We start from the raw sequence: 27,142 nt of genomic DNA on the forward strand, positions 1-27,142 counted from the left end.
TAGAAAAGAAATCAAGAGGTCCTTAAGAGAAGGGTCCGAGCTGCTGAGGCCGTGATGTGATTGCACAGCTCAGTGCATCCAGACTGAAAGGAAAATGTCACTGCCCAGAAATAACCAAAGCAAGCAGATCCCCACTGGAGACACACACTCATCTTGTGGATGCATCCTCACTGAGGCACTAAGTGTGGGTGTGTTTTCTAGCTTTCCCCAATGACCAGACTCACCGAAGGGCCCACCAAAAAGCACAGTACAGCAACTGAAACTGGAAATAAGGAAAATTCCAAGCACATGAGCAGCATCCCTCATCACTGTCTTCTTGCTACAGTGCTAAGGGCTGGGGCATGCAGAGCACACCCCACTTGGGAGGCTTGAGAAGGGGAGGAGGGAGCCAGGAGACAAGAGGCAGAGCTAGAAACTGGAGCTGCCCTTCCCCTCTATCCACCTTTATTAAAAGCAGGGTGAATTCAGACCAGTGTGGTTGCTGCTGTCAGCATGACCTGTGTTGAGAGGATTTTGACCCGTAAGATCAGAATAGCTCACACATCACCTGCGCACTGTACAGCCTTAACTGCAGAAGAGGGAAGTATCTGTCAGTCCTTTATAACAGCAAAACAGGGCAAGCTGGGTACTACACAGAAGCTGGCAGAGAACAAACCCCATCTGCCCTCCCTGCCCATGCTACCAACACTGTCCTCCGCTCAAAGCACAGCACTAGGGTGGGGGCTTGCTCCCTGCCTTCACAGCGCCCATGTATGAGCAGCTTGGAAGGTGCATTCCCTCCCTCGGTGTCTCATCTGTGGGCAGGGACAAGGGTAACATTCATGTGTCTGTGTGAGCCCCATCCCCGTCTCCTTTCCTCTCAGTGAGTTTGCTCTCGTATCTAACCTCTCCAGCCTGTTGGCACTGGAGGCAGATGATGCAGCCTGTAGAGGTGCAGGCACTTCCCTCTCCCCCTCCCCCTGGAATCTGCCTCTCACTTGTGGTCCTTGGGATTCACCCAATGTTTCTCAGAAAAAAAGAAGAGGACCTCAAGACAAGTATGCATTTAATAAGCAGAGAGACAAATAAGCTCCAGTTATCCCAGCAGAATTACAACACCAGAGAACAATTTTCTGCATTCCTCTGAAGGCCTGAAGGAACCCAATTGCCTGCTCTCAGCCTAAATAGGTACCAGACACCAAGTGCTCCATAAGCAAACAGAGCCCCCAAAGTGCAAAAATGAAATAAGTAAAAAGCTTCACATTACATATAAACCAGCCGTTTGCACCTTGTTATTAATGGTCTTGACTATGACCTTTAAACCCTGCCTTGCTCAGAGTCATGGATCTACGAGCCTTGGCACCCTCACAACAATTCCAGGATGAGGAGCAGGGAATAAACAAGAGCACCGGAGGAGATGCGGAAAGGAACTGGTCTGCCACAAACCCAGAGCAGGAACTGCTCCAGTGCAGCAGGCAGGGCTATGGGGTAACCATCTCCATGTGAATCTGTCACCAAACCTCAGTGACCAGGGCTTCTGACAGCAGAAGTCCTGCTGCCACATATACACATGCACAAAAGCTAGTAACACACACATCTATCCCCAGAGAGCAAAGGGCTCACAGCATGGTAAATAACTGCAAGAGAGCTCATTCCCCAGAGGATAATTCTGATGTGGTTCAAAGCCCACATGAACTAGAGCTGCCTTAACGAGACCATGATACCAAGAAATATTAGTCTAAACTGCCTCATTGCTGCTCTAAGAGCTTTGTTGTTCTAACAGCATCAGTAGCCAGTGGAAAGTTTGCCTCCATAAAGATGCTCAGCACAAAGTCATCGCCTCTGGAGGAGAAGGCACTGCCACACATGGCTGAGAACACTCTGGAGACATGCTCATGCTTGGCTGGCTTGGCTTCTCTGGGCATGCTGTGCCAGTGCCTCAGCACCCTCACAGGGAAGAACTTCTGCTTAAGAGCTCATCTCAACCTCCCCTCTGGCAGGTTCAAGCCATTTCCCTTGGCCTGTCCCTACAGGCCCTTGTCCCAAGCCCCTCTCCAGCTTTCCTGCAGCCCCTTTAGGCACTGGAGCTGCTCTCAGGTCTCCCCTTCAGAAGCCTTCTCTTCTCCAGGCTGCCCCAGCCCAGCTCTCTCAGCCTGGCTCCAGAGCAGAGCTGCTCCAGCCCTTGCAGCATCTCCATGGCCTCCTCTGCACTCACTCCACCAGCTCCACATCCCTCTTGTATTGTTGCCCCAGAACTGGATCAGGGCTGCAGGGGGTCTCCTTGGAGTGCAGCAGAGGGGAAGAATCCCCTCATATATATATATATATATATATATACACACACACACACATATATGCATGCAACTTAACTGCATATGGACTGATACAGGCTATTACCATGATATGGATCAGGTTGTAGTGCCTTGCTCCAAAGCGGCAAATCCATGTCCTATACTGCATGAACAGCCCTGCTAGGAAATCATATAGAGAGCTCCTCCTTCCTCAAGAATTACTGGCACTTGCAGAGAGAGGAAGATTTTCATTACACTGCCTGTTGCCAGCTATACTTTCAGCATAAGCCCATCCCCTTTCTGTTACTGTTATGTCAGGGGAGGACAGTGAAAGAAAGCAGCTCTTGGGATGATACATGGGAGGCAGTGCTTCATTTATAACCCCACACAAACGCTGGAAAATGTTCAACTTTAAAAAGCATTAGGTTGGTTACCTTATGGGCCCCTGCGGACCAAGAAGTGAAATTACATGAACACAACATATCTATTAATCACCACAGTGATTCCACAGTGAGAAACAGCTCCAATGACATACATTCAGCTGGAAAGAAAGTTGAGAAAATTACCTGCTAGTAGTTAGGCAACTCAAAAAATGTGATAGTACCTTTGTGTAGGGCTCCCCTCTTGACTCCTCAATGAATTCAAGTATTTCACTTGGATTAAAGCCCAGCCAATACATACACACAGTGGAGAGGAACAACAGCATTTCTAGCTAAACATGTGTGTTTCCTCTCAGTCAGGGTTACAAATAAGTTACACTTACATGAGATGCATAGGCAACTCTCCACCTGATAGCACTTTGCTTACAACGTAAAGAAGGAGTTGGGAAAAGAACAACAAAAAAGTCATTCCCAGTCTTCTGCATCAAGACAGATTACAGGTCAACTCAAACTGACCTCTGATTGATTGATTTAGGTGTTACTATACAGAACAGAGAAGGCTACAGCAAGTTTCTTCCATCCAAAATTGAGAAACTAGAATAATTTACACCACCTTTGAAAGCAGCCGTCGATGTCACAGCTCACATCAATCCTTCACCAAGATCAGTGAAGATTACACATGTAAAATCTCCCTAGTTATCATGGTAAGTATATATGTTTATCTATAAAATGTAAGACGATGGCCAACGTTTCCTGTGCTCAGAATTAGCATTTCTCCACCAGTTTGGGCTATTTTTATCACTCCCACCCTTAAGCAGCCTTGGTTAACGTGACTCTGCCTCCTCAATGCCAAGCAGTGGACCTGAATGTGAGAAAGGAGACATTTTCTCTAATGGGGGTCATACCAATTACCTCAAACCACTTGGCTGCCACAGCCATTTTTTCACCTCTGCAGTAAACAAACCCTTGTAGCTGGTCCGTATATGAAGCAATTCCTTTGAAGAGTGCTCCACATCTCTGCTCTCTTCAAGTCTTGATATCAACAACGATGAGACTTTGGACTAACACTTGAAAGTTCAGGTCTCCCAAAAGACTCCCATGCAGATATCACAACCACTTTTGGCAGTTTCAGAAAGCAGCCTGTGCTTCAAGGCAAAGTGGTTTGAAAGACAAAAGATACACAATTAAATTTAAAATATCAGTGTGAAGGAGTTTATACTTCCATTTCCTTGCATAACGCAAGCTTATAGGACACAAACAAATCTTTGTTTGCCCACTAAAATCCAATTTAAACAGACACTTAAGAAGGCAACAAGTTCAGTGTGTTAAGAAGCAACCTTTTAATAAAGAAAGCAGAACCATACTTTGCTGTTAACAAATATTTTGAAGAAGGCTTATAAAATTAAACCTAAGCCAATTATCTGGTGCATCTGCAGCTGAGAAGGAAGTGTCAATACTCCAAACATCTGCTCCATTCGTGTCCTCTCCTTTCTTACAGAGGAAGTATCAGCTTCCAGTTGTATGATTAAGGTATTGCTCAACAAAAATTGTTTTCTTAGATGATTACAGACTAAGGCCAAAGAAGGAATTCATAAGTTAAGCACCATTACCAACATGGAAGCCTGTCAAAGGTAGGAGTCTGAAGAGCACAGCTTTCTTCCTTGTCCCACACATCTAGGGGTCAGGTAACCACCCAGGGTGAGGCTTATGAGAACAATCATGGAAAGCACCTCCAGTCACACTGGAGTCGGCTGATGCCAGAAACTGGACAGCAGGAAGACCCTGATGTTTTCCATAATGGAGTTGAGGGGTGAAAGAAGAGTCCCAGAGCACTGTAAGAAATAGAACACAACAACAAATTAGCTCAGTTTCCAAACCAATGTCTTTTCACAGGCTCAGAACCACTCTGTATCTTTCCCTCAAGGCAACAGAGCTGATGCCATGAAATAGGCTTGTAGGAAACATTAAATATCACCCAAGACATACAAAAGAAGAAAAACGCCTCTGGAAGGCAGGGCTCCAGTCTCATCCACTCACCTTGGTGCAGGCCACTCAGCTGGAGGCCAGAACACTGGGAGCACTCACAGGCCACAGCACCCGCAGCACCTAGGGAGAAGCAGGGGGGATTAGGACAGCGTTTCTCTGTGCCACAGCTCTCCCAGCCACCCTCTTCAGTGTGGAACAGGCTGGGGAGGAGGACAGTGTGTTTTCTTGGAAGTTCATGGATTCTGTATAGGTCATCAACTCAAATGTGTGAAAACTGAACAGACCATCCACCAAGACCAGCCCATGCTTCCAGACAGGATCCATATTCTAGATGCCATCTAAACAGTTCCAGAAATAAAGATTAGGCTAAAACAAATGGTGCAAACTCCTCTGCACCTTCTCAACCCATCCCCCAAGTATTCCACTGGGACTTGCGTTATCCTTGCACAAACCCTCTTTTCACAAGGCAGCAATGACAGGACTCATTTACTTTGAGGGTTTTACTTGGGCCCTCCTGGCTTCTATCATAACCTCAAATATTACATTAAAAAGGCTTTTAAAACATAACATTCGGAGCAGCGCAGGAGCTTTTCACTGAGCTAGCTTCTTCCCTGCCTGCTTGCGTGTGGCACCTTCACATTAAGTGCATGAGTTAAGATGTAGATTAGCAAGGCAAGAAACCTTTGCCCTTGGCATCGACACTCAGCTGTGACAGGAAACTTCAGGCTTTGGTTTTTTTCTATGAAGTGTAGAACCACTCATTTCACATTGGAGGGAAGTGCACATCTCCAAACTATACACATTTTCTCTTAGATAAGCAAAAGACTCAAGTGTTTATAAATATGAAAAGTTCAGCAGCTGGCTCAAAAGTTAATTCTCCAGTCTCACTAATGAGCTCTGGGGAAAGTGGCAGAGGGATTTGTTCAGAGAGTAACACAGTGTGTCACAGAAAGCAGGACTTGCCAGACAGGGCTCTCTTTAGTCCTATTTTTCTCCCCCCTAGACGGCTGCTATCGGCAAAATGGCAAGAAGTCCTCTAACGGGGAGCTACAAACAACAAGAATGAGAAATGTTTTCTTCTAATCATGCAATCATAAAAAATAGCTGATTTTTAATGTAAGTCCCATGACTTCTTGCTTTGTTGTGAAAATATCAAGCAATCCGTACCAAAACACTTTAGAAAACGGACTGTCTTAGGATTTTGTCCAACTCCCTGCACAAGGAAGTTGGTTTTAGTAGGATTTAGCAGGAACACTGCTGCAATATTTTTTCAGTACTTTAATATTAACTACTACTGGCCTATTCCAGTAGCATAAAGTTTGGACTTAAAGAATGGGACTGACTCACTTGGAAGGTTAGCTGTTTTCAGGAACTTCTAAGAAGCCTATTTGCAGCGCCTGCTGTCACTCTGCATCTCTGGCTTTCCTGAAGGCAAACTTCTTAGTGTCTTCGTAAGAGATTACAGAAGGATTTGGACAAGATGTTACAGAGCTACCCAGTTCTCCACCTATGTAATGATGAAAAACTAAACATCCATACTTAACGGAGAAATGATCAGACTCTTTTGTCTGCAGTTTCAGAGGCTGTTTTATGTAAAAGTATTTTTCAGCTTGCTCAGTGAACTACACAGATTATAGCCATGCCTTTTGTGTGCTTCCTCCCTCCTGTCACTTACTGAGGATATTCTGACCAGCTTCCTTAAGTAGTTGCTGGTCTCTGATGACCAAGAACAGGGTGATTCTCCAAGAGATCAGAAATCTGGCTGAAACAAACAGCAAGGCTGAGCTCTTATCCACTGAGAGCAACTGTACTTGTACTTCAGCTGACGTGGAGTTCTCTACCACTACCTATGCCACTGTCCCCAGTGGCACATCTTCCCTTCATCAGAGAATATTTAAAGTCCTAGTTGCAAGAGAAATGGGAAGTCACAGTTGGCTCTAACTGGACCCATAAACCACAGAATGGTTTGTGTTGGAAGGGAGCTTAAAGCTCATCCAGTTCCAACCCCTGCCATGGGCAGGGACCCCTTCCACTAGATAAGCTTGCTCCAAGCCCCTGTGTCCAACCTGGCCTTGAACACTTGCCAGGGATGGGGCAGCCACAGCTTCTCTGAGCATCCTATGCCAGCGCCTCAGCACCCTCACGGGGAAGAGCTTTTGCCTTAAGAGCTCATCTCAAATCTCCCCTCTGGCAGGTTCAAGCCATTCCCCCCTGTCCTGTCCTCACAGGCCCCTGTTTAAAGCCCCTCTCCAGGTTTCTTGCAGCTGCTTGTAAATGCTAATGCCAGCACCAGTCCCTGGTGCCGGGAAACCCTTGCACCTCTGCAAGACCCAATGAAACCCCCTCTGGTGCCTGGTCCCAGGGCTGGGAGCATGGCCCAGGACAGACCCCTTCCAGAAGGATCTGACCCACGGACAGCGCCAGCGCTCCGGTCTCTCTTGCTGGTGTATTAGCTGTATACATTGGAACTAGTAAATGCTTCATTGTGATTTTTGGCCACTTGGAACATTTTTAGCAACTTGCCAAGGTTTACCCTGTGATTTATTATGGAGGAAACAAACTCAAGCACTAACAAATGAAAATATGTAAACTCAGACTTTTCAAGTCAATACAAAGGTATTCAGCTTCTTAAAACCCTTTAGAGGCCTGCAGTTTGCTGTAGGTTCAATTGCTGGAAACAGGTTGCTTAAGAAACAACTGAAATGTAATCTAAGGAGTCACATTTAAGTCACTTTATAGAGATTTATAGTGAAAAATTCCGTATGTATCATACTTTCCAAATATCCTTCCTAAAGCTCTGTTCTGGATTTGTTGGGAAATTTAACAGTTCAACAATTTGTTAGGAATATTTTATATTGCTTTTTCATTAAGGCCAAGGTACTCCAGGTATCTACCATCTAGAACTTTATTATCTCGAATTACTGTATGTAATAAGTTAAAACACACCATGAAAATATACTTGTAATAATTAAAAACATGGGAAAAAAATAATGTAGAAAGCTTAAAGCACTGGAATTACCTGCAAATATAATGCTACATACAGCAAATAATAGTTTTATTACAGTATTTTTTGGTAGAGAGGCAGATGCCTTTAAATAGAAGGTAAACTTCCATTTTCGGTATGAAAATTCAACTAGATGCTAGTACCATGTACTTCCAGAACACAGCAGTGTTAGCAGGCATCACAGTATTATCTGTACTTAAAATACTGAAGAAATCTATGAATAAAAATCAGAAGGGTTAGTTTGATTTTGAGTATCATTGTTTCTTGCAAGTTTTCTGAATGCCTTGAATGCATCAGGAATGGGATCAAGAGCACAATAATCTAATAATTATGGGTATTATTGGGAGTTCACATTAATTGCATCTAAAATAGCAGAACACTGGAAGATTGTATTGTCAGCTGTCAATCTCAAGAGATGAACATGGAATTCCTTTCTTCACCGTTTATCTCAGTACACAGTTTCCACTTTAACCAGCATGAAGCTGGTACAGTGAGTGGCAAGAACCTCTCTCTCTGTTCCTGCCACCAGTGGGACTTGGTGGAATGACGCAGCAACATGCATGTTTCTTGACCATCTTTTCAACTGAATAGACACTATCCAACCTTTCCTATAGGAAACAAGCAAAATAAACAGACTGCCAAATGACCAAACCCTGGGAGTCTTTTCTCCTCATTTGGACACGTCACTTGACATTCAAAATGCCATTATGCAAAGCCAACTAACTTGTACAAAGTCTTTTTTTCTTTTGGTTCAAGAAACCCAGCAGAGAACTTCACCAAGCAATTCTTTGTTAGCATAACATTTGACCTTGTATCTCTTTGGAAATCATACAACTTTGCTAATGCAGTCCTTACAGAATTAATCAAGCAGATAGTTAGACCCTGGTTACTATGAACCCAGCCAATTATGAGCAGCACTGAAATTTGTCACTGGCATGTCCAACTACATTTTCCAACATAAAGATCAACAGAACTGTGTGGAAATGAGGCCCCACTCTCAGACCTGCATGACTTGGACACTGTAGACTAGAATCACTAGCAAAGCCAACGCTTTTAGGAACTAAGTATTCTTAAGCAAAAAGGCTCACCTCCCTGGTCTCCATTACCTGCTGCATTAAAACAGCAAGAAAGCATAATGCCTTTCACCCTCTATTTTGACTAGAAAAGCTAGAAGAAATGATTCATTGAGAGTTCAGAGCTCTTTACTTGCCACTCTGCTTTACAACATGAGCTCCACAGTTCAATAAAGGGCAAATCTACTGCATGGCTTAGAATGAGAAGTGGGGAGGGGAAGCTGCCTAGACAGTTCCTCCCTTGGTCAAATGAGACAGCACAACTTTCAGAGTGCAGGGAAAGAGGACAAGGTTACAGCCAGCAGCAGTGGTAACAAATAAGGAAAAGAAACCTGGAAAAAAGCAGGGCAGAGAGAAGGAGAAAGGAGACACACAGAAGGTACCCATAGGAACAAACAGCTCAACAGCAGACGTATTCAGATACGTTTAAAGCAGCCTGGATTAGAAACATATCTACCTAAAAGCCTGATTGCCATTGTCAAGTCTAATTTCTGTCCTTGAACAAGTACTCAAATGACAGAACTGTGGGCACTGAACACATTCTCCATCGAGTAACTGGAACCGGGTGAGATATCAACCCATTGGTCTGGTTCCCAGAAGGGAAGTGGCAGCTAGCTAACTGCTGAACCCAGCTGGAACTTAACAGTTACTTGACCACTGCTCCCATCCATTCCATTCACATCATGCTACTAGTTTCCAATGCTCAGCAAGAGACCTGTTTTTTCCTGCAGCCCAGCCTGCCTTTTACTCATTTCTCAAGATCTCCAGTCAACAAATGTATCCAAGGTTCTCACACCGCAGTCTTGACTTCCATGAGAATAAAATCCATACTCACCACAGTGCTCTGTGCCAGAATTTCTCTGAAATGCTGCTCCCTTACCATAAGAGGGCAAATTAAAGCCATGCTGTTATAGTAACAGTCAGTATCTTTCCAAATCAGACATTTTGCTCAAATTTCAACAAGTGTTGATCACTATTGAGATTCTTACAAAAGGAGAGAAAATGATTCATGCCCAACAAGCATGAGACTGACTAGAACATTCTTCACCACCAGCCTCTAAGCTTGAAACATCCCACAGGTTACCCCATGACAAAGAGAATACTCACAGCTTTAGCAAAAATGACCATCAGCTCAGGGAACTGGTGCGTGAGGAGGGCAAGCATCGCCGAAAAGGAACACAGGCCTGCTGTGAAATGGATGAAAAAGGGGAGCTCCTTCTGTGGGTAAACGGAGACTTCATGAAATGCTGAAAGGGAAAATGGAGAATTATTGGTATTTGATAATCAAAGGCAGTCTTCTGGATTACTTATAGTCTTGTACCTCAGTTCTAGGCTTTCAGAGGGAATAAGTAGGGACTATTGTGCAGCACGTTATGTCCCAGCACTTAAACTTCTCAAACCTTTTCCCCTATATTAAATTCTTCAGCAGTTGGAACTACATGATCTTAATGTCCTTTCCAACCCTAACCATTCCATGATTCTATGCTTGTTAATAGTTGATACATCTTTCTCTTCCCAATCTTTTTTAGCTTGCATGGGCTTTATTTTTGAAGCATTTCATCAGGCTGGTTTCGGTACCTACTCTTTCAATAGGACAGCGGGAAGAACTGTAAAATTCACAAGCTGTCCAAACTACCTAAACCGACTGAAACAATTCAGGTGTTTCAACCCTCTGAAGCATTAATCCTGTTACCTGAAGAGACCAGCACTTCTCCCCACCCTGTAAGAAGCCCAATGCAACCATCCCGTTGTATATGCAAGGTAGCTCCTTAATACTTCTCAAAGATTCCTGCTTCGTAGGCCACAGTAAATTGTTTCAGAGCAGCTGACAGAGCAGACCTCAAAGAAAACACTACCAGGACCAGGTTATAAATTCTGCACATAGCAGCTCCTTGCAATTTCCAATTCATGGTAACAAAATCCAAAGCACGCGATTAGACAGACTAGGGACTGGCATCTGGAGCTTTCAGCACTCAAGACACTACTACTGGTTACTAGCTGAGGACCCATGTGTGAATTTGCAATTACTGGCTCAGAATACCTGCAGCTCTGAATTTTTATCCAGTGATTTTAAAGGGTTTTTAAATGAAGACAAAAACCAGTTTCTATAGATGTAAGTAACTCTGAAAGGGCAGCATGCTGCTGCTTAACAAACTATGCTTAAAATCTAAGAAAACCCTCAAAATTTAAGCAAGCCCTCTCATAAAACAAGAAAATGCAATAATATTAATTTTTAAATTGAAGTTTGAGGAAGAAGACACTTTACCCTCCCAGTTGTTGCCCCTAAATGCTGGCATATAATAAGCTTCCATTGTAAGAGCAAGCCCAGCAGAAGTGGTTTGTGCCCTTGCAACTTGTTAATGGTCAAGTGCTTGAGTTTTGGTTTGCTTTTACGTATATGATTTTGGAGCACTACTAAGGAGAACATTTGGAATTCTGTGTCTAATGCTCCTCAGCCATGTTTAATGTTCTTCCAGAGACTATCAGTTCACCTTAATATGCAACCAGCCCTGATAGGCCACAGTACAGGTGATAGTAACTTGCTCCTCTCTACTGCACAACCAAAGAAACCACTTGTCTACCATGGAACACTTTTACATTCATACTATGTGAAACATGGAGCAATATAATTTAGGAAAGGTCCCAACGTAAGTTTTTCCTACAATGAAAAATCAAAATCAAATCCAAAATAGATAAGGACATCTAAAGATAAATCTGTGTGTTCACAGCCACAGAACTGCTACCAGTCAGACCAATATAGGATTTGTGAATCATTGATTTGGTCAACATTATTTTAAATAGATAAATTACAAAAAAAACCAAAACCAAAAGTGTCAAGATTTCTCAAGGAAGTTCTGCAATAAAAGTGTTAAGATGATTTTATTTATGGGTAGGTTTATATTTAAAACATAACAGGAATGCGTGAGTGATCCTGTTGAAATAGCTGCATGTGTTGGTGTTTAATTATGCTGGGAAGTCTACAATTTAGGGGTAGTTGCTAACCAAGGAATTCCTTGTGCAATATCCTGCATAAGTGAGAAATGAGTAATTTAAAGCAGTCTGGGGGCAAATTTAAATTACACATTTTAAATATAACTTCAGGCTTTTGAAACAGAAACAAGTATGCGTAGTTTTCCTTTCCGCAGCTGTGGTCTCAGTGGTTCTGCTGGTGCTTTTGCAGTAGCCCTTTTCAGTCCCATGGGACTTGTGTTTCTTCATGATGTAGAAGTTCACCCCAACAGAATTCTATTAGCATGTACAATTAACAGTCCAATTCTGATCTGAATTAATGCTATTTTCCTAAATCTAATGAGCACAGAGCCCAGTGATTAGTCTGTTTGCCTCATCTAAAGAAAAAATCACATGTAGGCTCGTCATTGCACAAAGTAATCTTGAAGTAATGGGCAGCTGAAGAAGACTTACTTTTCAGTGTCAAGTGTTAGTATAAATCCATAAATGCATACATAGATAAAAAGTTTGAGGAAGCAGACAAATATGTACCAATGAATTAATGACAGAAAGCAATATTCTGTGAAGCTAAGATAAACCAAGGGTTTAACCGTTTAACAAGTTCTGCTAGATGCTGAAATGCAGGGCTGGAATCATGCATTTATTCCTTGCTAAAAGGAGAGCGCTCCCCTACAACAGCAGTCAAATCCATGACTTCTTCTAAAAGTAACTTACAGAACTGGCCCACTTTGCTGTTCTCAGAGTTGGCCAAACTTGGTCTGAATGTACCAGACACAGATTTCATCTCCAAAGGACTTGCGCTGTTACAGAATCAAGCTAACATTTAGCACACATGCATGTCAAGTGCTTCAGGATCGTTTGGGAGGGACAGCAACAAACAGCTGAATCCCCTTCACAGGAAGCTCCAACTAAAAAATTCACAGTAAGGTAAATACAGAATACCACAAGCTGAACATGTCCTTAGCTTATGTTTTATTATCATTACTGCTTAGAAACCACTTACTTGGCAACAGTTCTCTGTCTGCTGTTTCTGTGCAACTGGGATAGGGATAGAACAGATGACCTTTCTCTAATGGGTATGGGATCATCCTAAATGCTGAAAAAAAGAGCGAGTGACATTAGATCCGTATCTAAACCAAGTGACAAAGAGAACCAATTGTGCTGGAGATGAATAAAGGCAGAGAGACTAGTCTACTGTATAGAAAAAAAAAAAAAAGGAGAGATACTTACTGCCCTCCCATGTGCAGTGTAGCAGATTTAGAGCCCCTTCTATCCTCTTCCAATGCTGGAGGTGAAAAAAAGCATACGCTACTGCCTCACTGTCCCCTCGCTTCAGAATATGCTCTGGAGGTAGCACCAAGCTTTTCATTTCTAGTAAATACTGAAAGTAAGAAAGGAAAGGACATGGAATAGTCAAGAATTTTGAATTGTGAAACATAAATGATCATTTGAGGCACAACCGAGCATATCACAGGGGCTAGCTTCTGCCTGTTGAAGAACCAGCCCCATCCCACCACGGAGCAGACAGCCCACATAGGAAGTGAAAAGCAGCAAAACACATGTTTTATCTAAGACTCAATTTGGGGTTTTCACACACAAAGGAAAAAACCATGCATCTTCAATAAGGCAAAATAAAAATACATTCTTGTGGACTATACATACAAGTGTAACATTGCAGGTACAATAGCAATGGGCTACAAGTTTAGGCTACTAACAACCAAACCACCGAGGTTATTTTTGCACATCATTTCATCACCCAGAGTTTCAACGTGGGAGGCTAAGTACTTGTTAGCTCTCAAGTATGAGGAGCAAACCAGAAAGTGTCAGTGTGCTAACCAAAGGAATAACAACAAACCAAACCCAGGAAGATCTTGGTTTCACGTGGTTTTGCTGGACTACCACAAAGTATCTCTTGCTTTCAGTTTTTTTCAGTTGCAGCCTTGCCCCTCCATCAGCAGAATAGCTGCTGCACAGCAGGGCCAGGGAACACAAGGATCAATCATTTTCCATTTCCCTCGAAACACAGGACATGCAATTTTATTTTCTCATAGCTATTAAAAAGGGCAGGTATTCATTTGAATTTAGCTTTTAAAACCTGATGAGTAATTTTTACAGGAATGAAATGACAGCTTCAGCTCCAGGATTTACCTGTGAGTCGTTCTTTCCTACCATGTAGTGTCTCACTGAATCACAGCCAAAGTTAATCCACATTCTTTGATCAATGTAGCTGGCAATTCCTTTGACTGTCTCCCGAAGTGTAAGAATGCAGCTAACTCGCCGATTTATTTCAGCAGATGCCACAAACTATGAGATTATTTACTAATCCAGTTTGAGGACTTAACTTTTCCCATTCAGATTCTTGAAGGAATGTAGGAGGGGTTATGCCCTAGCCAAATAAAGCACATTTACTGCCTGGCTAGGTTCTTCCCTTAGTGCCTTGGGCCTGCACTCCAGAGGGGAATACTCCTGCTAATCCCCTCTAATCCTCTTCAATTTTTTTCTTTTTAATTTATTTTTGTTTAACACAGGGAAGGATCACTCACACTGGGCTGCTGTGGGAAAATGGTCTCCAATATCTGACCCTTGACCTGACTCCTCATCACTACTAACCATGCACAGTGGTGGGGATGAAGCCCCACTGCAAGTATTGCCACTCCATGCCAGTGCGTTGGCTGTCTCTGTGTCCACGTTACCCATAAAGAGCAAAATTCAAGAGTCTGGCAGGTTTTCATGTCAGTGTTCAACCATAAAACAGGCAAAGTCTCACCACTGAAAATACCTTGGGGTCTGCAGATTTGAGAAAGTCTTTATACACAATATAAAATTCTAATATATTCAGAAGATAATTGGAAAAGATTGTTTCCTACATGACCAAAATGTAGTTACAGATCTCTAAAGTGAAACAGCTCAGGAGGGCCAGTTCTCCAGCACTGCAAAATGCCTTCCTCACTTGCCAAACAAAACCCATCCTTGTAAAAGCAGAACTCAGAACAAAGAGAAACAAATACTATTTTCCTTATGCAAAATGATGTTATGTGCAAAGACAACCCCTTTCATCAGATGTAAGAAGAAAGGGATTTCAACTTCATATACTCATTTATTTTTAGTCCATGGGACAGAACTGACTACAAATTCCAAACCCAGATTTTCTTCCCCACTAGTCCACTGACTTTGCTTGGACTATGAGCATTTCAGAGCTCTGGATAGCCAGCACCAATTCCTGCCCTGCCATCTAATAAACTCATGTTTCAAAGCATTATTGTAATAAAAAAAATCAATCATGAAGACGACTAGATAGGTACAGAGTTAGAAGAGAAGATCAAATTGCTAAAACCTGGAATCAACTTCTATGATTGTCTATAGATCTACAGAATATATTTTGCTAATAGCCTGTTTGAAATGGTATCTTAGCTTCTTTTAAAATGTATGTGAAGCTCCTGAAACAACTGGAGGATACACAAAATAAAAGCACTTTTAGATAACGATAATGCGTTATAATCTTCTTCCCCTAAAGGCAGAGGCTAAAGAAAAATCTGTCTGAGACTGTCTGAAATGAACTTGCCACGCTCTTGATCAGTCATGCACACAAGCAGCAATTTCTCCCATCAATTAGCTTTCTCAGTGCACATTCTATTAGATTGGACAAGCAGACAGAATAGAGCAGCTGGATAATTCCAGCCCTCCCAGCACTGGTCACTGGGACTCCGTGATCATTTGGAGAGGATTAGGTCCTGGACTAAGCCAACCTTCTGCATTCAAGGTTTCAAGCTGAACACATCACCAATGCTAGTACAGTAAAAAGCAACATAACATTTTATTTTCACCCAGTGGAATCTGTATCTTGGCCACTTCAAGTAATGCCAGCAATTACATTACACCCTGTAGCAACACCAACTCTGAATCTTGTTGACACGTGGATGAATAAATTAAGCGACTGTAGATCTTTGCATAAGCTGAGTCCTGAAGTCAGCCGTGGAAGCACAGCAGAAAAGTGCTTTGAAATACTGTGAGTGGTTATTGCTTGGAGAACTTGATTTGGCTTTAAGGATTTTAAATATCTAAATTTCTATGTATTAATGCTTACCCAGTAAAGGGACTTAAGTAACAGATTAATGGATTTTCCAATGAGTTAGAAAATTCTGAGTTTATATGTTTAAAAAAAACCCTGTTTGATCATCACCTATTGCAAACAACTAATTCTGGCACCAAACATTTATGACATATATGCTGATGCATTTAACTCCTTAGTGGCTGGAGTTACCCTAACCAACCCAAGGGAACATGGGGCTGGAAAGGCAATAATACAACGTGACTTGCTTTCAACAGACAATAGGAAGCGGTCCAATAGGAAATAAAATGCTCCTACCTTTGGAACATGAGGGTTAAATTCCACAGCTCTATGAATTGCTTCCACAGCATTAATTTCTGCTGTACTGAGCCCTCTTTTGGAAGCAGTTTCTGGGGAGAACCTAAAAGGAAAAACCCATACTGAACAAAAGTAATAAATAAGAAATGCTAACCAGGTGTTGATTTGCATTGTAAGCTTGGATTTCATTAAAAATTGGCTGATTTATCACAAAAGATAAACAAACCCTTCTAGGAGACAAATGGTCATGTTCATTTAGGCATCCTGACTGTCATCCATACCCATATGACAAAGTTTTGTTTAACTTTTTGAAACAGCATGTCAATCATATAAGGTAAATGAGTGCCCAGTTATTCATATCCCTGATACAGCATCACCTACTCGGAGGTAAAGCTAGAAATCAGCTGTGCAAACAGACCAGGGTGAAAGTGAAATGCTAGCATGAACCATCACAACCACCCAGAACCCAATCCCCAAAACAAAGAAGTGTTGAACATCACAAGCAAGACGCTGAAAACAAGACTGATACAAAACGTGTGTACATGGGCTCTTGAGAAACATCTTCACCTGTATTAACTTTATGGATGCTTAATAGAAACTTTAGATTACATGTTAACTACACACACATATGCATGCTTACCTTTCTGAAACAGCCCTGGCTTTTAACAGGGCTGCTGTGTAACATATTGCTGCTGACTTTGGAAGACTGATATCTATGATAAAATAAAACAATAAAGCTGTAAGATTCTAAGGCAAGACAAACATTTTAAACCCACATCCTTTGAGCTTAAAGACTTTTACTTGGGTGTACCAGACAATGAATGTAACATCTGGAACATTTCAGCTAGGATGAAAAACTCAGCATTTCTTTGCACAGTCTCCCTTCTACTCACCAGTCAGATTAACAACTGATTAACAACTCAGAGCTGTAGTTAGGTGGTAAAGAGTAATTTTTTCTTCTTAATGTACCAAAGCATTGAAACTGAACACAAAGAGACATGCATGTTTAAATACACACTTAAGACTGGTGTGATTCTCCTCACAAGGAGGTTTAACAATCTTCTTTTACCTGATACTGCAATTGCAAATTAACAGCGAGCTTTACACAACACTAAAAGAGAGACTGACTTGAAGCTGACCAAAAAATGACACTACTGACAGGTAGACAGATTTGACTGAAGATGCAATTTCCATTCTTTTCCAGTTCCATGGGGAAGAATTCTTTTAGTTGTAGCTTTTTGTAGAATATCTGAGGCCAAGTTTGAGCTGACAATTACAGATTAGAAGGTTAACACTCCACAGTACAAGTTTACTTTAAAAGCAGACAAAGTCTGGGGTCTAATTCCCAAGTACCATGTTGTGTACAGTCAGATAGCTCTTCCTTTTTTTTTTTTGTAAATCCCATCCTGGGCTTGTCCATCACTTACTAGAAGTCTGGCTGTCGTGTCAAGCAAAACACAGGGGTGCTACAGAGAGTCTGAAGCTCATACTCATTTTTCCAGATGCTTGGAAAAAAAAAAAATCAGCAACCTTTTCTTCAGTGTCACAATTCCTGATTTTAACGTAAAGAAGCATGAGGAAATAAGGAAATGGTTCTGTTAAATTAATAAGGATCCACATAGAACACCATGGACAGTCAAGTAACACAAGCAGGCTGCTAGGGTGGCCATGCAGAAGGGGCACAGGATTTGGGCAAGAATATTCTACTTTCAATTCATTGAAGCAATAAAGAACAGACATAAGAGAGAACATAGCAACTGCTCACAAGCAGGGAATAATGGCCACGAAATACTGCGTCTGTGTCCCCCCATTCTGAAGGTAATTTAAGGGACAGCTTTGACAGCAGCACTAATGATGTGGGCATTACCTAGATGGCAAAACTGTAAGGACAATAAGAAATTAAGTACACGTTTTATTAACTCTTATCTAGACTTGCACAGTACCCAAAATGTATTAGTCGAGATAGAAAGTGAAAGCAAGCTCTTGCCATTTAATAGCCCAAAGCTTGCACACCACTAATCTCTGACATGCAGCACACTTGCACATTGCTAATCTCTGGCAAGCAACCACAGTTTAGAGAATCACGAGGCCAAGCCTAGAAGATAACAGAAGGGAAAACTACCTGTTCCAGCTTATTTACAGCAATTACTATAGGGGCTATGCACTGACAGATAAAAGTCTGATGAATTTAGGCATAATCAGGGATGCAGAAGAGATTAAAAATTTACAGTATCCTTGAATCGAAGCAGAGTGAGCGCAGGGATTTCTTTACAGATTAGAAGTCACTTAAAAACACAAAAAAAATTTGTGTGCTATTTAGCTTCCCTACATTTGACCTCATTGCTCAAAAGAAAAAACTTAACTTGGACTCTGGAGCTTCCTATTTGTTGCTGATGAAGTGAATCTACTCACCTAGCTGAGCTTAGGGGTACACATCTACTGGACAGTCACACCTTGCCCTCCTCACCTACACTCTTACATGAAAACACCACCATTTCCCCAATAGACATCACTTACCATCATACTTTGCTAAAACTGCTTGGACATCTGCATAGGCCTGTAACTCCAGCAGTGCCTCCAGGAGGTTTTCATGAATATTCAGCATGCTGAGAAGTGGAAACTCTTTCATTAACTGCAAATCAGTACAGAGAAATATATTAAGCACATGCAGAATTGCACCTGAATCCCTGAAATACTTCACAGAAATCAGTACAGCAATCTAAGCTTTTTCAACATTCTCTTCCTTCAAAGTGTTAGAAACTGGCACATAAGCAGCATGAAAAGAATCACATTTCTACCTTAGTTTTTCCCTATATTCACCTGCTAGAAAATAAGTAGATTGAGGCTCACACAACACACTCTCAGCCCAAATTCGCACAACTCCCACAGTGAGCTGGTTTGGTCAATAATATTTTCCTATGAAAAAAGAACTTATGATACACCTGGGGCAAGTGAAAGAACCACTGTGAAGTCTAAACCTGGCTATTTTTACAAGTTAGAGTCAAGCATGAAGCAAACTGGACAGCAGAAACATACAACATTATGTAACTTAAACCTGACATGGAAGAACAAAAAAACCTGTTCTCAAATCAATCACAACGTACAAATCTCATGAGAAGAGAAATGTATTAGATTATTTATGATGCCTAGAAAGGAACATCAAACAATCAATTTGGAAATGTGACAAAACAAGTTGCTCTCTTTTTACATTTTCACTTACATCTCTCATCATTTTTACTGCCTCTCGTATCCTTCCAAGTTTTCTGGCACACATAGCCAGTCTCCTTTTCACATACACCAATACATTGGTGTCTCTTCCTGGTAACAAAGACAGAAAAAATTAGGCTATCAGTTTCAGTTCTTCCCTCTCTTTCCCTCTCTCAAAAGCCCCAAACCACCCAAAAACCCAAAGCTTCCCCTGTGAAGGTGCTGAGGCCCTGGCACAGGTTGCCCAGAGAAGCTGCGGCTGCCCCATCCCTGGCAGTGTTCAGGGACAGGCTGAAAAGGGCTTGGAGAAACCTGCTCTAGTGGAAGGTGTCCCTGTCCATGGCAGGGGGTTGGAACTGGATGAGCTTTAAGGTCCCTTCCAACCCAAACCACTCTGGGATTCTCTGAACCTTTTTCATAACCACATGCAAAAGCATAAAATAATTACTACTGCTGTCCCAGGCAAGGCCCATCTAAACCAATGGCAGCAACTTTCAACTAGGTTAAATGAGAAAAAAAAAACAAATCTATTTTTTCCTAAAAATATTTGCTAGAATAAGAGCAAATGCTACCGGTACACACTAACTGCTTCAGTAATTTGCTCTACCTATCCATCTTTCCCAGAAATAATGTACCGAGCCTCAGCAAGACAAGACACGATGAGTACAGAGCGTAATTGCCACTGCTTAAGATTCATTCAGGTGCTACAGAAGATCCCATAGCATGCCACGCACAAGCATGGCTAAAAGAGTAGGAACTCCTTCACTGAGCTGGAAATCAAACTAGAACCACAAATTATAACTTTAGTTTTACATTTCTGCTCACACAAAACCAAGAGTTATGATTCCTTACTCAGCTGTGCTTCATGCTGCGGACTTTGGGAATGGCAGTTCTGAGACTTCCTGTAAATCATTTCTCCTGCTTTCAGAGCCTGCTTGAAATACTTCTCAGCATCCACAATAGTTGTTGCTTCTTCCTCAGCCAGGAGGACATATGCAGTGGCACAACTGTAATAAGGAAGGCATTAAGTTTAGTATTTTTTACGTGTTAGAAGCATTAGAACTGGGCAGTTTTCACTGATGTTTAGTATCAAAGCACTAACAATATTCAAGTACCAAAACATTGCCTCAAGTTCAAATGGCGAGCGGCAGGAAAACAGAAACCTTTTCCATGTTACGGAGCACGCATTTGGAGAAAGAACAAAAGAGTAACAGCAAGTCAAATTATTTTCCTTGAAATATTAAAAATGCTCTGGCAATTGTTGGGAGCGGGTTTCTGTGGTTGCTTTGCTTTTTTTGAAGCAGGAGGTAGACATTTTGCACAAAACCAACATGACTACATAAAAACCAGACCACAGATGTGTGTGGAATTGTTTGGTTTGTATTACAAGAGTATTTTCAAATGCCCCACAGGAGTGACATCTGCGAACTTCCAACAACAGTATTAGCATGATGCCACCTCTGAAACACAACCTCTTCTTCAACTGAGACTGTTCCATACCTGAATAACATTTCTCACTGGTTATGGCTACTGATACATAGATTAAATGACATCTTACCCAAGAAAAGAGGGTAACAAAAGCTATTTTATAATAGAATGGTTCAATATTTCAGTGCAACTGGCAGCCCATGTAGAATTCTCACAGTCATCCTTAAGCTATTCAGAATTATCAGAACACAAAACTGACAGTGTACTCAATATCACTCCATTTAATCTTCCCCACTAGAAACACAGTAATTGAACTTAAGACTCTAAACTTACTCATTGTTCAACTCTAAAGCTTGATATGCTGCTTTAATCCGAGCTTGAGGGTTTCTCTCTCGCCACGCTTTCTGCATAACTGTTGCAAAAACATTGAAAGGTTGATGAGGGACAGAGACAAACACCTGAGAGCCAACTGAGGTGATGCTGGCTGCTCTGTGTCAGCTCCACAGTAACATTCACTTCCATTCTGCAAATTCCTCTTTGCTATACGACTGGTACAGGGAACAGTAAACAAGAGTTTGAATTCCATAACCAGCAAACTTGAAACTTCTCATCATGCAGCAAACTTAGTTGAAGAAAGCAACACCACCAGGAAGATTATTCTCCGACCACGTAAGAACTCCTACGCCGAGAGCAAAGACAGCTTACACAACCAGGCAGATGTACAATTTCTACACTGCTACAGATTTTTGGAAACACTTCCCCAGACTTGCTGAAAGCTTGGCAGGAGCAACTGTTAAACACAGGTTCTTGCACGGACCCGCACAGAGTTTTATTTAAGCTTTCAAACAGAACTTCAAAGGAAACAGGGATGGAGTGTGCTGTGTCTTGCATAGGTATTGTTTCATACTTAAGGATTTAGACAATTACCAGATCACAAAGGGTTAAATTACTTGTTTTTAAATTTATAGAATCCCAGAGTGGTTTGGGTTGGAAAGGACCCGAAAGTTCATCCAGTTCCAGCCCCACATGCCATGGGCAGGGACACCTTCCACTAAAGCAGCTTGCTCCAAGCTCCTGTGTCCAACCTGACCTTGAGCACTGCCAGGGATGGGGCAGCCACAGCTTCTCTGGGCACCCTGTGCCAGTGCCTCAGCACCCTCACAGGGAAGAGCTTCTGCCTAAGAGCTCATCTCAGTCTCCCCTCTGTCAGGTTAAAACCATTCCCCCAGTCCTGTCTCTACATGCCCATGTCAAAAGCCTTTCTCCAGCTTTCTTTTAGAGGCCCTTTTAGGTATTGGAAGGCTGTTACAAGGTCTCCCCTGGGCCTCCTCCGCTCCAGGAACATTTGAGTTGCAAATTCAATTCAAGATATACTATAATAATTTATCGCCTTATCAGAACGTGTTCTAGGAACAACCAAAAAGGGTGAAATTATCTATTCAAAAGGGTCACTTGAATTGCAACTTGAATTCAAAATCGGTCAGATAAGGAGCAAACAAAAGTTCAGTGAAATGACTCTAAACCCTTTCCCACTATGCTTGCATTAGGGAAAAATGGAAATCCCAAACTGAAACCCAACTTCTAAGCAAAAGGAAAACAACATATTTGGAGCTACCACTTTTTGCGCAAGAACTAACAGCTTTCACCCTAAATCTGGAGGTCTGAAAGAACTCCAAAACTCATGGAGTTACGTATCTGGCCTATCTCAAGTACGATAAGAAAACTGAAGAATCTATACATGTTTCTTTTGGAACAAAACCTTCTGCTGTCCAGCAAGAATAACGTGGAAAAATGTTTGAGTTTTCTTTTGGAAACAAAATATTAGTCTTGGCTTAGGGAGCGAGACAATACACTCCATTTTGTGAAACAAAAACACATCGTTCATGTCAAGCATGTCACAGCCAGCTGACAAGTAACACTTCCCCAGCTTGACAAATTGACAATGGTTTGCACCCAGCCTGACAATAACCAGGTAGAGAATGTTTTCTGCACTGAACATGTGGAACACAATGGAAGAATTCTGCAGACTGCATTATTCGTTACTGAGGTTTAAATGAGACATCTCTGGCTGTTGAGAATACAATCCAGGTTTTCAATATTGTGCTGTTAACTATTTGAAAAGTGTGAGATATTAAACTAAGTCAGGATCCTGACAGCCTCCAAGTTAGTAGACAAAGCACATGGCGAAAAACCCCCATCTTTTCACTAAGTACATCTGTTAAACCTCATTAGTAATTGAGAAAAACTATCATTTCACAATGCATTTCACGCAATAGCTTGTGCTACCATCAGTATATATTAAATACCCACTTTACACTCTCCAGCAGTCAGATATGCCATGCATATGACACTGGTACCTGTATCTGAAGGCCGAAGGGCGTCTGTATCACATGTGAAAAAGTTCTGATGATCCTGAGCAGACAAATTCATGTCGTAGTAGGTAAGAGGCTCCTTTCCAGTCACCCACATGTACCTTTAACAGGAGAAATGTCAATAAGAGGCACTCCAACTAAATAACAATGCTGATATCAAGAGGGCATTAATGTGCCTAACAACCGAAGCTAGTGCAGGAAAATTCTATTAATAAAAGACTGGAGCTACTAACCAGAAGTTTCAAGTACTACTGTCCCATAAACTGTACAGATTGGAAAGTACTAACCAACCTGAGAACTCACTTCCTAGGAAGCAGTTTTTCCTACGAAGTAACACAAGCAGACTTACAATACAGCCACATCAGTTTAATAAACAGAATTTAAATTCAAAATCACTGTCTGAACCTCTGAATAAAGCTTTTCCTCCTACTGTACTCTCTCTCTCAAAAAAAAAAAGATGTTATAGTAATATTTGCATTCTTAACATTGAAACTGCCAAAACTTGGATAGCTGCCTTTTAAACACAGGATTGGCATCAATCACCACTATAATCCTGCAGGTCTCCAGCTGCCTCCTGATATTACTAGTTCGAGCTCTGTACAGAAGTCATGTGTATGCCCCCAAATTCATTTTAACAACATGCAATGGCAAGTAGGGTAATAAATACCTGCTGTACTCTGCCCCTCTGAAAAGATTGAGAGGATTTCGCCACACTTTGCACTCTGAGGAAAAAAAGAACATGAACTTTTAAAATATGGAGTCCAGGCAACATTCCCCTGACTTTGAAATACAGGAATGCAAATGCAGGTTTACTTTCTAAAGGTGTTTTAATTGTATCACTACACAACCTGAACAGAAACATATGATCTTCTCTATAAACTTCTGCTATTCCATAAGCATTGTTGCTTCCCAACATTGCTGGGGTACAAAAGCACATGGTGGAAAGATCAAGCACTGCCATTTACATTCATGCAATGTTTATCTTGCACATATTCAGAACAGAAAATATCTAATGTTACTGAAAGAGTTTTAACTGAATAGGCAAAATATTTTAACCATATTTTTAAGAATAAACATTTTAGATCAAAGACATATTATTATTTATCATAGAATGCTCTGGGTTTGACAGGACCTTAAAGCTCATCCAGTTCCAAACCCTGTCACAGGCAGGGACACCTTCCACTAGAGCAGACTGCTCCAAGCCCCTGTGTCCAACCTGGCCTTGAACACTGCCAGGGATGGGGCAGCCACAGCTTCTCTGGGCACCCTGTGCCAGCGCCTCAGCACCCTCACAGGAAAGAGCTTGTGCCTAAGAGCTCATCTCAGCCTCCCCTTTCCCCCTTGTCCTGTTCCTACAGGCCCTTGTCCAAAGCCCCTCTCCAGGTTTCTTGTAGGCCCGCTTCTAGGTATTGGAAAATTTTGCTTACTGGAAGATTTTGTTTATCTTTACCATTATTAATAAGCACTAACGAGGAGACAAAGCCATTTAAAAGCCAGTTCATACCAACCAGCAACCTTGAAGCCTAAGGAAAACTGCTGGGACACATCAGTAATACCTGGCATGTTCTGCCTGCTGGTCTCACTCTCTCCAGCAGAGAATGCTGCTGGTGCTGGAGGGCTGTTTTCTGCCCCCCCAATGAGGGGCCTCAGATGACTCACAGAAACCTGCTCAATGAAAGACGTGCCATACTTTCGGAAATGCCACCACTCGAACACCTGTCACAGGAGGAAAACACACCAGAAATTCCTTAGGTGACACCCTTCCTACAAACATCAGAGATGAGGAGCCAGCTGGTCACAGCTGGTACATCCCCTTGCAAATGACTGTAGACAGAACCCATCTGCTTACAAATTAACACCAATTATTTTGGCCTGTCTGGTCATGCAGGATCACCCACATGACATGAAAGAGACTAAAAAAACAACAGTAAAATTTTAGTCAAACCTATGTTCCTCCCTCCCCAAGTCATTAGAATAATGTCTAAACCCTTTCAGTTGGGTTGTGGTTGGAACTGGATGGGGCAGCCACAGCTTCTCTGGGCACGCTGTGCCAGCACCTCACCACCCTCACAAGGAAGAACTTCCTAATATCAAATCTAAATCTACCTTCTGATATCTAATCTAAATCCTTCAATCAAGTCCCAAGCAACACTACTCACTGCAAAACAGTTGTGTCTGCCGTAAAAGACACTTTTTTTTAGTGGTGGCTACAAGAAAACCTTACCTATGAAACAGACTTTGCACATTCTGGTAAATAGTTTTAACTGATGTGAAAAGACATTTTCTTTAGGTTCTAATACTGAAATAGAGATTAACCTAAAAGATTTGCATGTAGCACCACAGGTTTAGATGATCCTCGCTGAATCATTGCTCCATTTTCAGTTACATGATGACACTTGCATAGCACCACCACCCCCCGAGTTACTGTGGGAAGCCAACCAACCAACCAGCTGGGTTAAGGGAGATACAGATCTCAGTGTTTTCTTTACACAGAGAGGCCTGCAGAGTTTGCATGTGTTTGTTGCATTTTTCACATATCTATGCATATATGCACATCTGTGCACATACATACGGCCATGCACCTCCCTAAAACAAGTGATTTTCCTCAGACTCACCCTAACAACACACATAGCAAAACAGTCATACAATTCATCAGAGAAGATACTAAACAAGTTCCTTCCTAGTACAAAGGCACCCTCTAGAGTCTGACCAGAAAAGAGCTGACTGCATTTACCCTTAATAAAGTCATCTTAGAGGTGTTAAAAGTTGTTTAAAAGAAATAAACACGGACTACTTACAAATATCAGCCCAGATATAAAAGATGAAGTCACTGTAAGGGCAAAGTAGAATTTTGGAGTCAAAGTGCTTAAGAACACAGTCACTGTTAAGAGAAACAGAAACAAAGGCTTTACAAGAGAACTGAAAAACCCAAAGAGGTTTTTATTAAACAATGCCAAATGAAATATGCAAATTACAATGTGGCCCTAATAGCTTTACAGATGTTCCTTTGTTAGCGAATTCTTGCCATCTAGTATTATTTCTTGCTTGCAACCATCTATTACAGTAAATTAGGTTATATACCCAACCTAAAAAAAATTCAGTGTAATTCAGTGTAAAATCTTAAGGCAGGTTCAACCACATCACAGCTGCTAGACCACAAGCCAATGTAATGTATTATTTCATTTTAATCCCAAATGGAAATGTGCTGTTTTGATGCAAGTTGATCCTCGACGTTCAGAACACATTTCCCACGGACCTCCCTTCCCGGTATTCCCAACACAAGGCAGTTTTCCAGCGCTCTCTGCCCCTGGGTTTGACCCTACTGCACATCAGCTCCGGCCCCGCCGACAGCCCGGGAGAAGCACAGGCGGGCGGGCGGCAGCTCGGGCTCACCCCCACTTCAGGCTCCAGCCGCCCCGGGAGCGGGTGTCTGCAGGGACACGCAGCCGGACGCCACGGGACGGGGCGGGGGCCGGGCGGCAGCGGGGCACGGCCGGCATCGCCCCGGGCACTGGCCGGGCCGCCTGGGACGCGGGCCCCAGCGAGAGCCCCGGGGCTGGGTGGATGCGCTCGGTGTTGCCGCTGCGACAGGCTCAGGAATGCGGGCGCCTGGCCCGGCCCTGCTCGGCCCGCACCAATGGCCCCAGAGCCCTCCGCAGGAGCTCAGTCTGCACAGGGGGAACCGTCCCCGCCGAGCCCGCAGCCCCCCCGATGCGGCCCGCCGCGTCTCACCGGCCGCCAGGCTGTCCCGGAGCCGCAGCGGCACCCGCAGCACCACGTAGAAGAGGCCGAGCCCAGCGGCTACAGCCAGGAGCCCGCGGGCCCACGGGGCCGCCGCCGCCACCCTCCGCCTCAGCTGCTCCCAGCGCCGCAGCGCCGCGGCCGCCCCGGGGCACGGAGGCCCCCGGCCGCTCCCGCCGCCGTCCGCCATGGCCGCCGCCGGGGGACGCCGGGAGAGGGGCGGGCCGGGCGGCGGGGCGGGGCGCGGCGGGCGGCAGGGGCGCGGGGAGGCTGCTCCCCGGGCCCATCACCGCTCCTGCGCCGGCGGAGCGAGAGCCGAGCGTCCCCGGGAGCCCCACAGGGCCC

The 27,142-nt window shown here is 42.9% G+C and overlaps 1 protein-coding gene across 1 annotated transcript; it reads right to left on the reverse strand.

Annotated features, from left to right (window-relative positions):
• Positions 1 to 3,966: 3,966 nt before the first annotated feature.
• ST7L (suppression of tumorigenicity 7 like) lies at positions 3,967 to 26,996 on the reverse strand. The gene is made up of 16 exons (XM_065698716.1): positions 26,789 to 26,996; positions 25,855 to 25,937; positions 24,613 to 24,772; positions 23,724 to 23,778; positions 23,042 to 23,157; positions 21,018 to 21,096; positions 20,109 to 20,263; positions 19,270 to 19,367; positions 18,567 to 18,681; positions 16,690 to 16,762; positions 16,050 to 16,152; positions 12,914 to 13,064; positions 12,687 to 12,779; positions 9,821 to 9,960; positions 4,688 to 4,756; positions 3,967 to 4,482 (listed from the first exon to the last, which is right to left on the reverse strand). The coding sequence occupies exons 1-15, from the start codon at positions 26,985 to 26,987 to the stop codon at positions 4,703 to 4,705; spliced, it is 1,674 nt and encodes a 557-aa protein (XP_065554788.1). The 5' UTR covers positions 26,988 to 26,996; the 3' UTR covers positions 3,967 to 4,482; positions 4,688 to 4,702.
• Between the last annotated feature and the right edge of the window lie 146 nt (positions 26,997 to 27,142).

Source organism: Lathamus discolor, chromosome 19 (genome assembly GCF_037157495.1).
Source record: "Lathamus discolor isolate bLatDis1 chromosome 19, bLatDis1.hap1, whole genome shotgun sequence".
NCBI classification, from domain to species: domain Eukaryota; kingdom Metazoa; phylum Chordata; class Aves; order Psittaciformes; family Psittacidae; genus Lathamus; species Lathamus discolor.

Coding starts and splice junctions, on each gene's coding strand:
- ST7L (XM_065698716.1), bottom strand. CDS start 26,987: ATGGCGGACGGCGGCGGGAGCGGCCGGGGGCCTCCGTGCCCCGGGGCG. Junction 24,773..25,854: donor TTATATCTGGGCTGATATTT/GTAAGTAGTCCG, acceptor CTCCTGTGACAG/GTGTTCGAGTGGTGGCATTT. Junction 18,682..19,269: donor CAGTAAAAATGATGAGAGAT/GTAAGTGAAAAT, acceptor ACTGATTTGCAG/TTAATGAAAGAGTTTCCACT.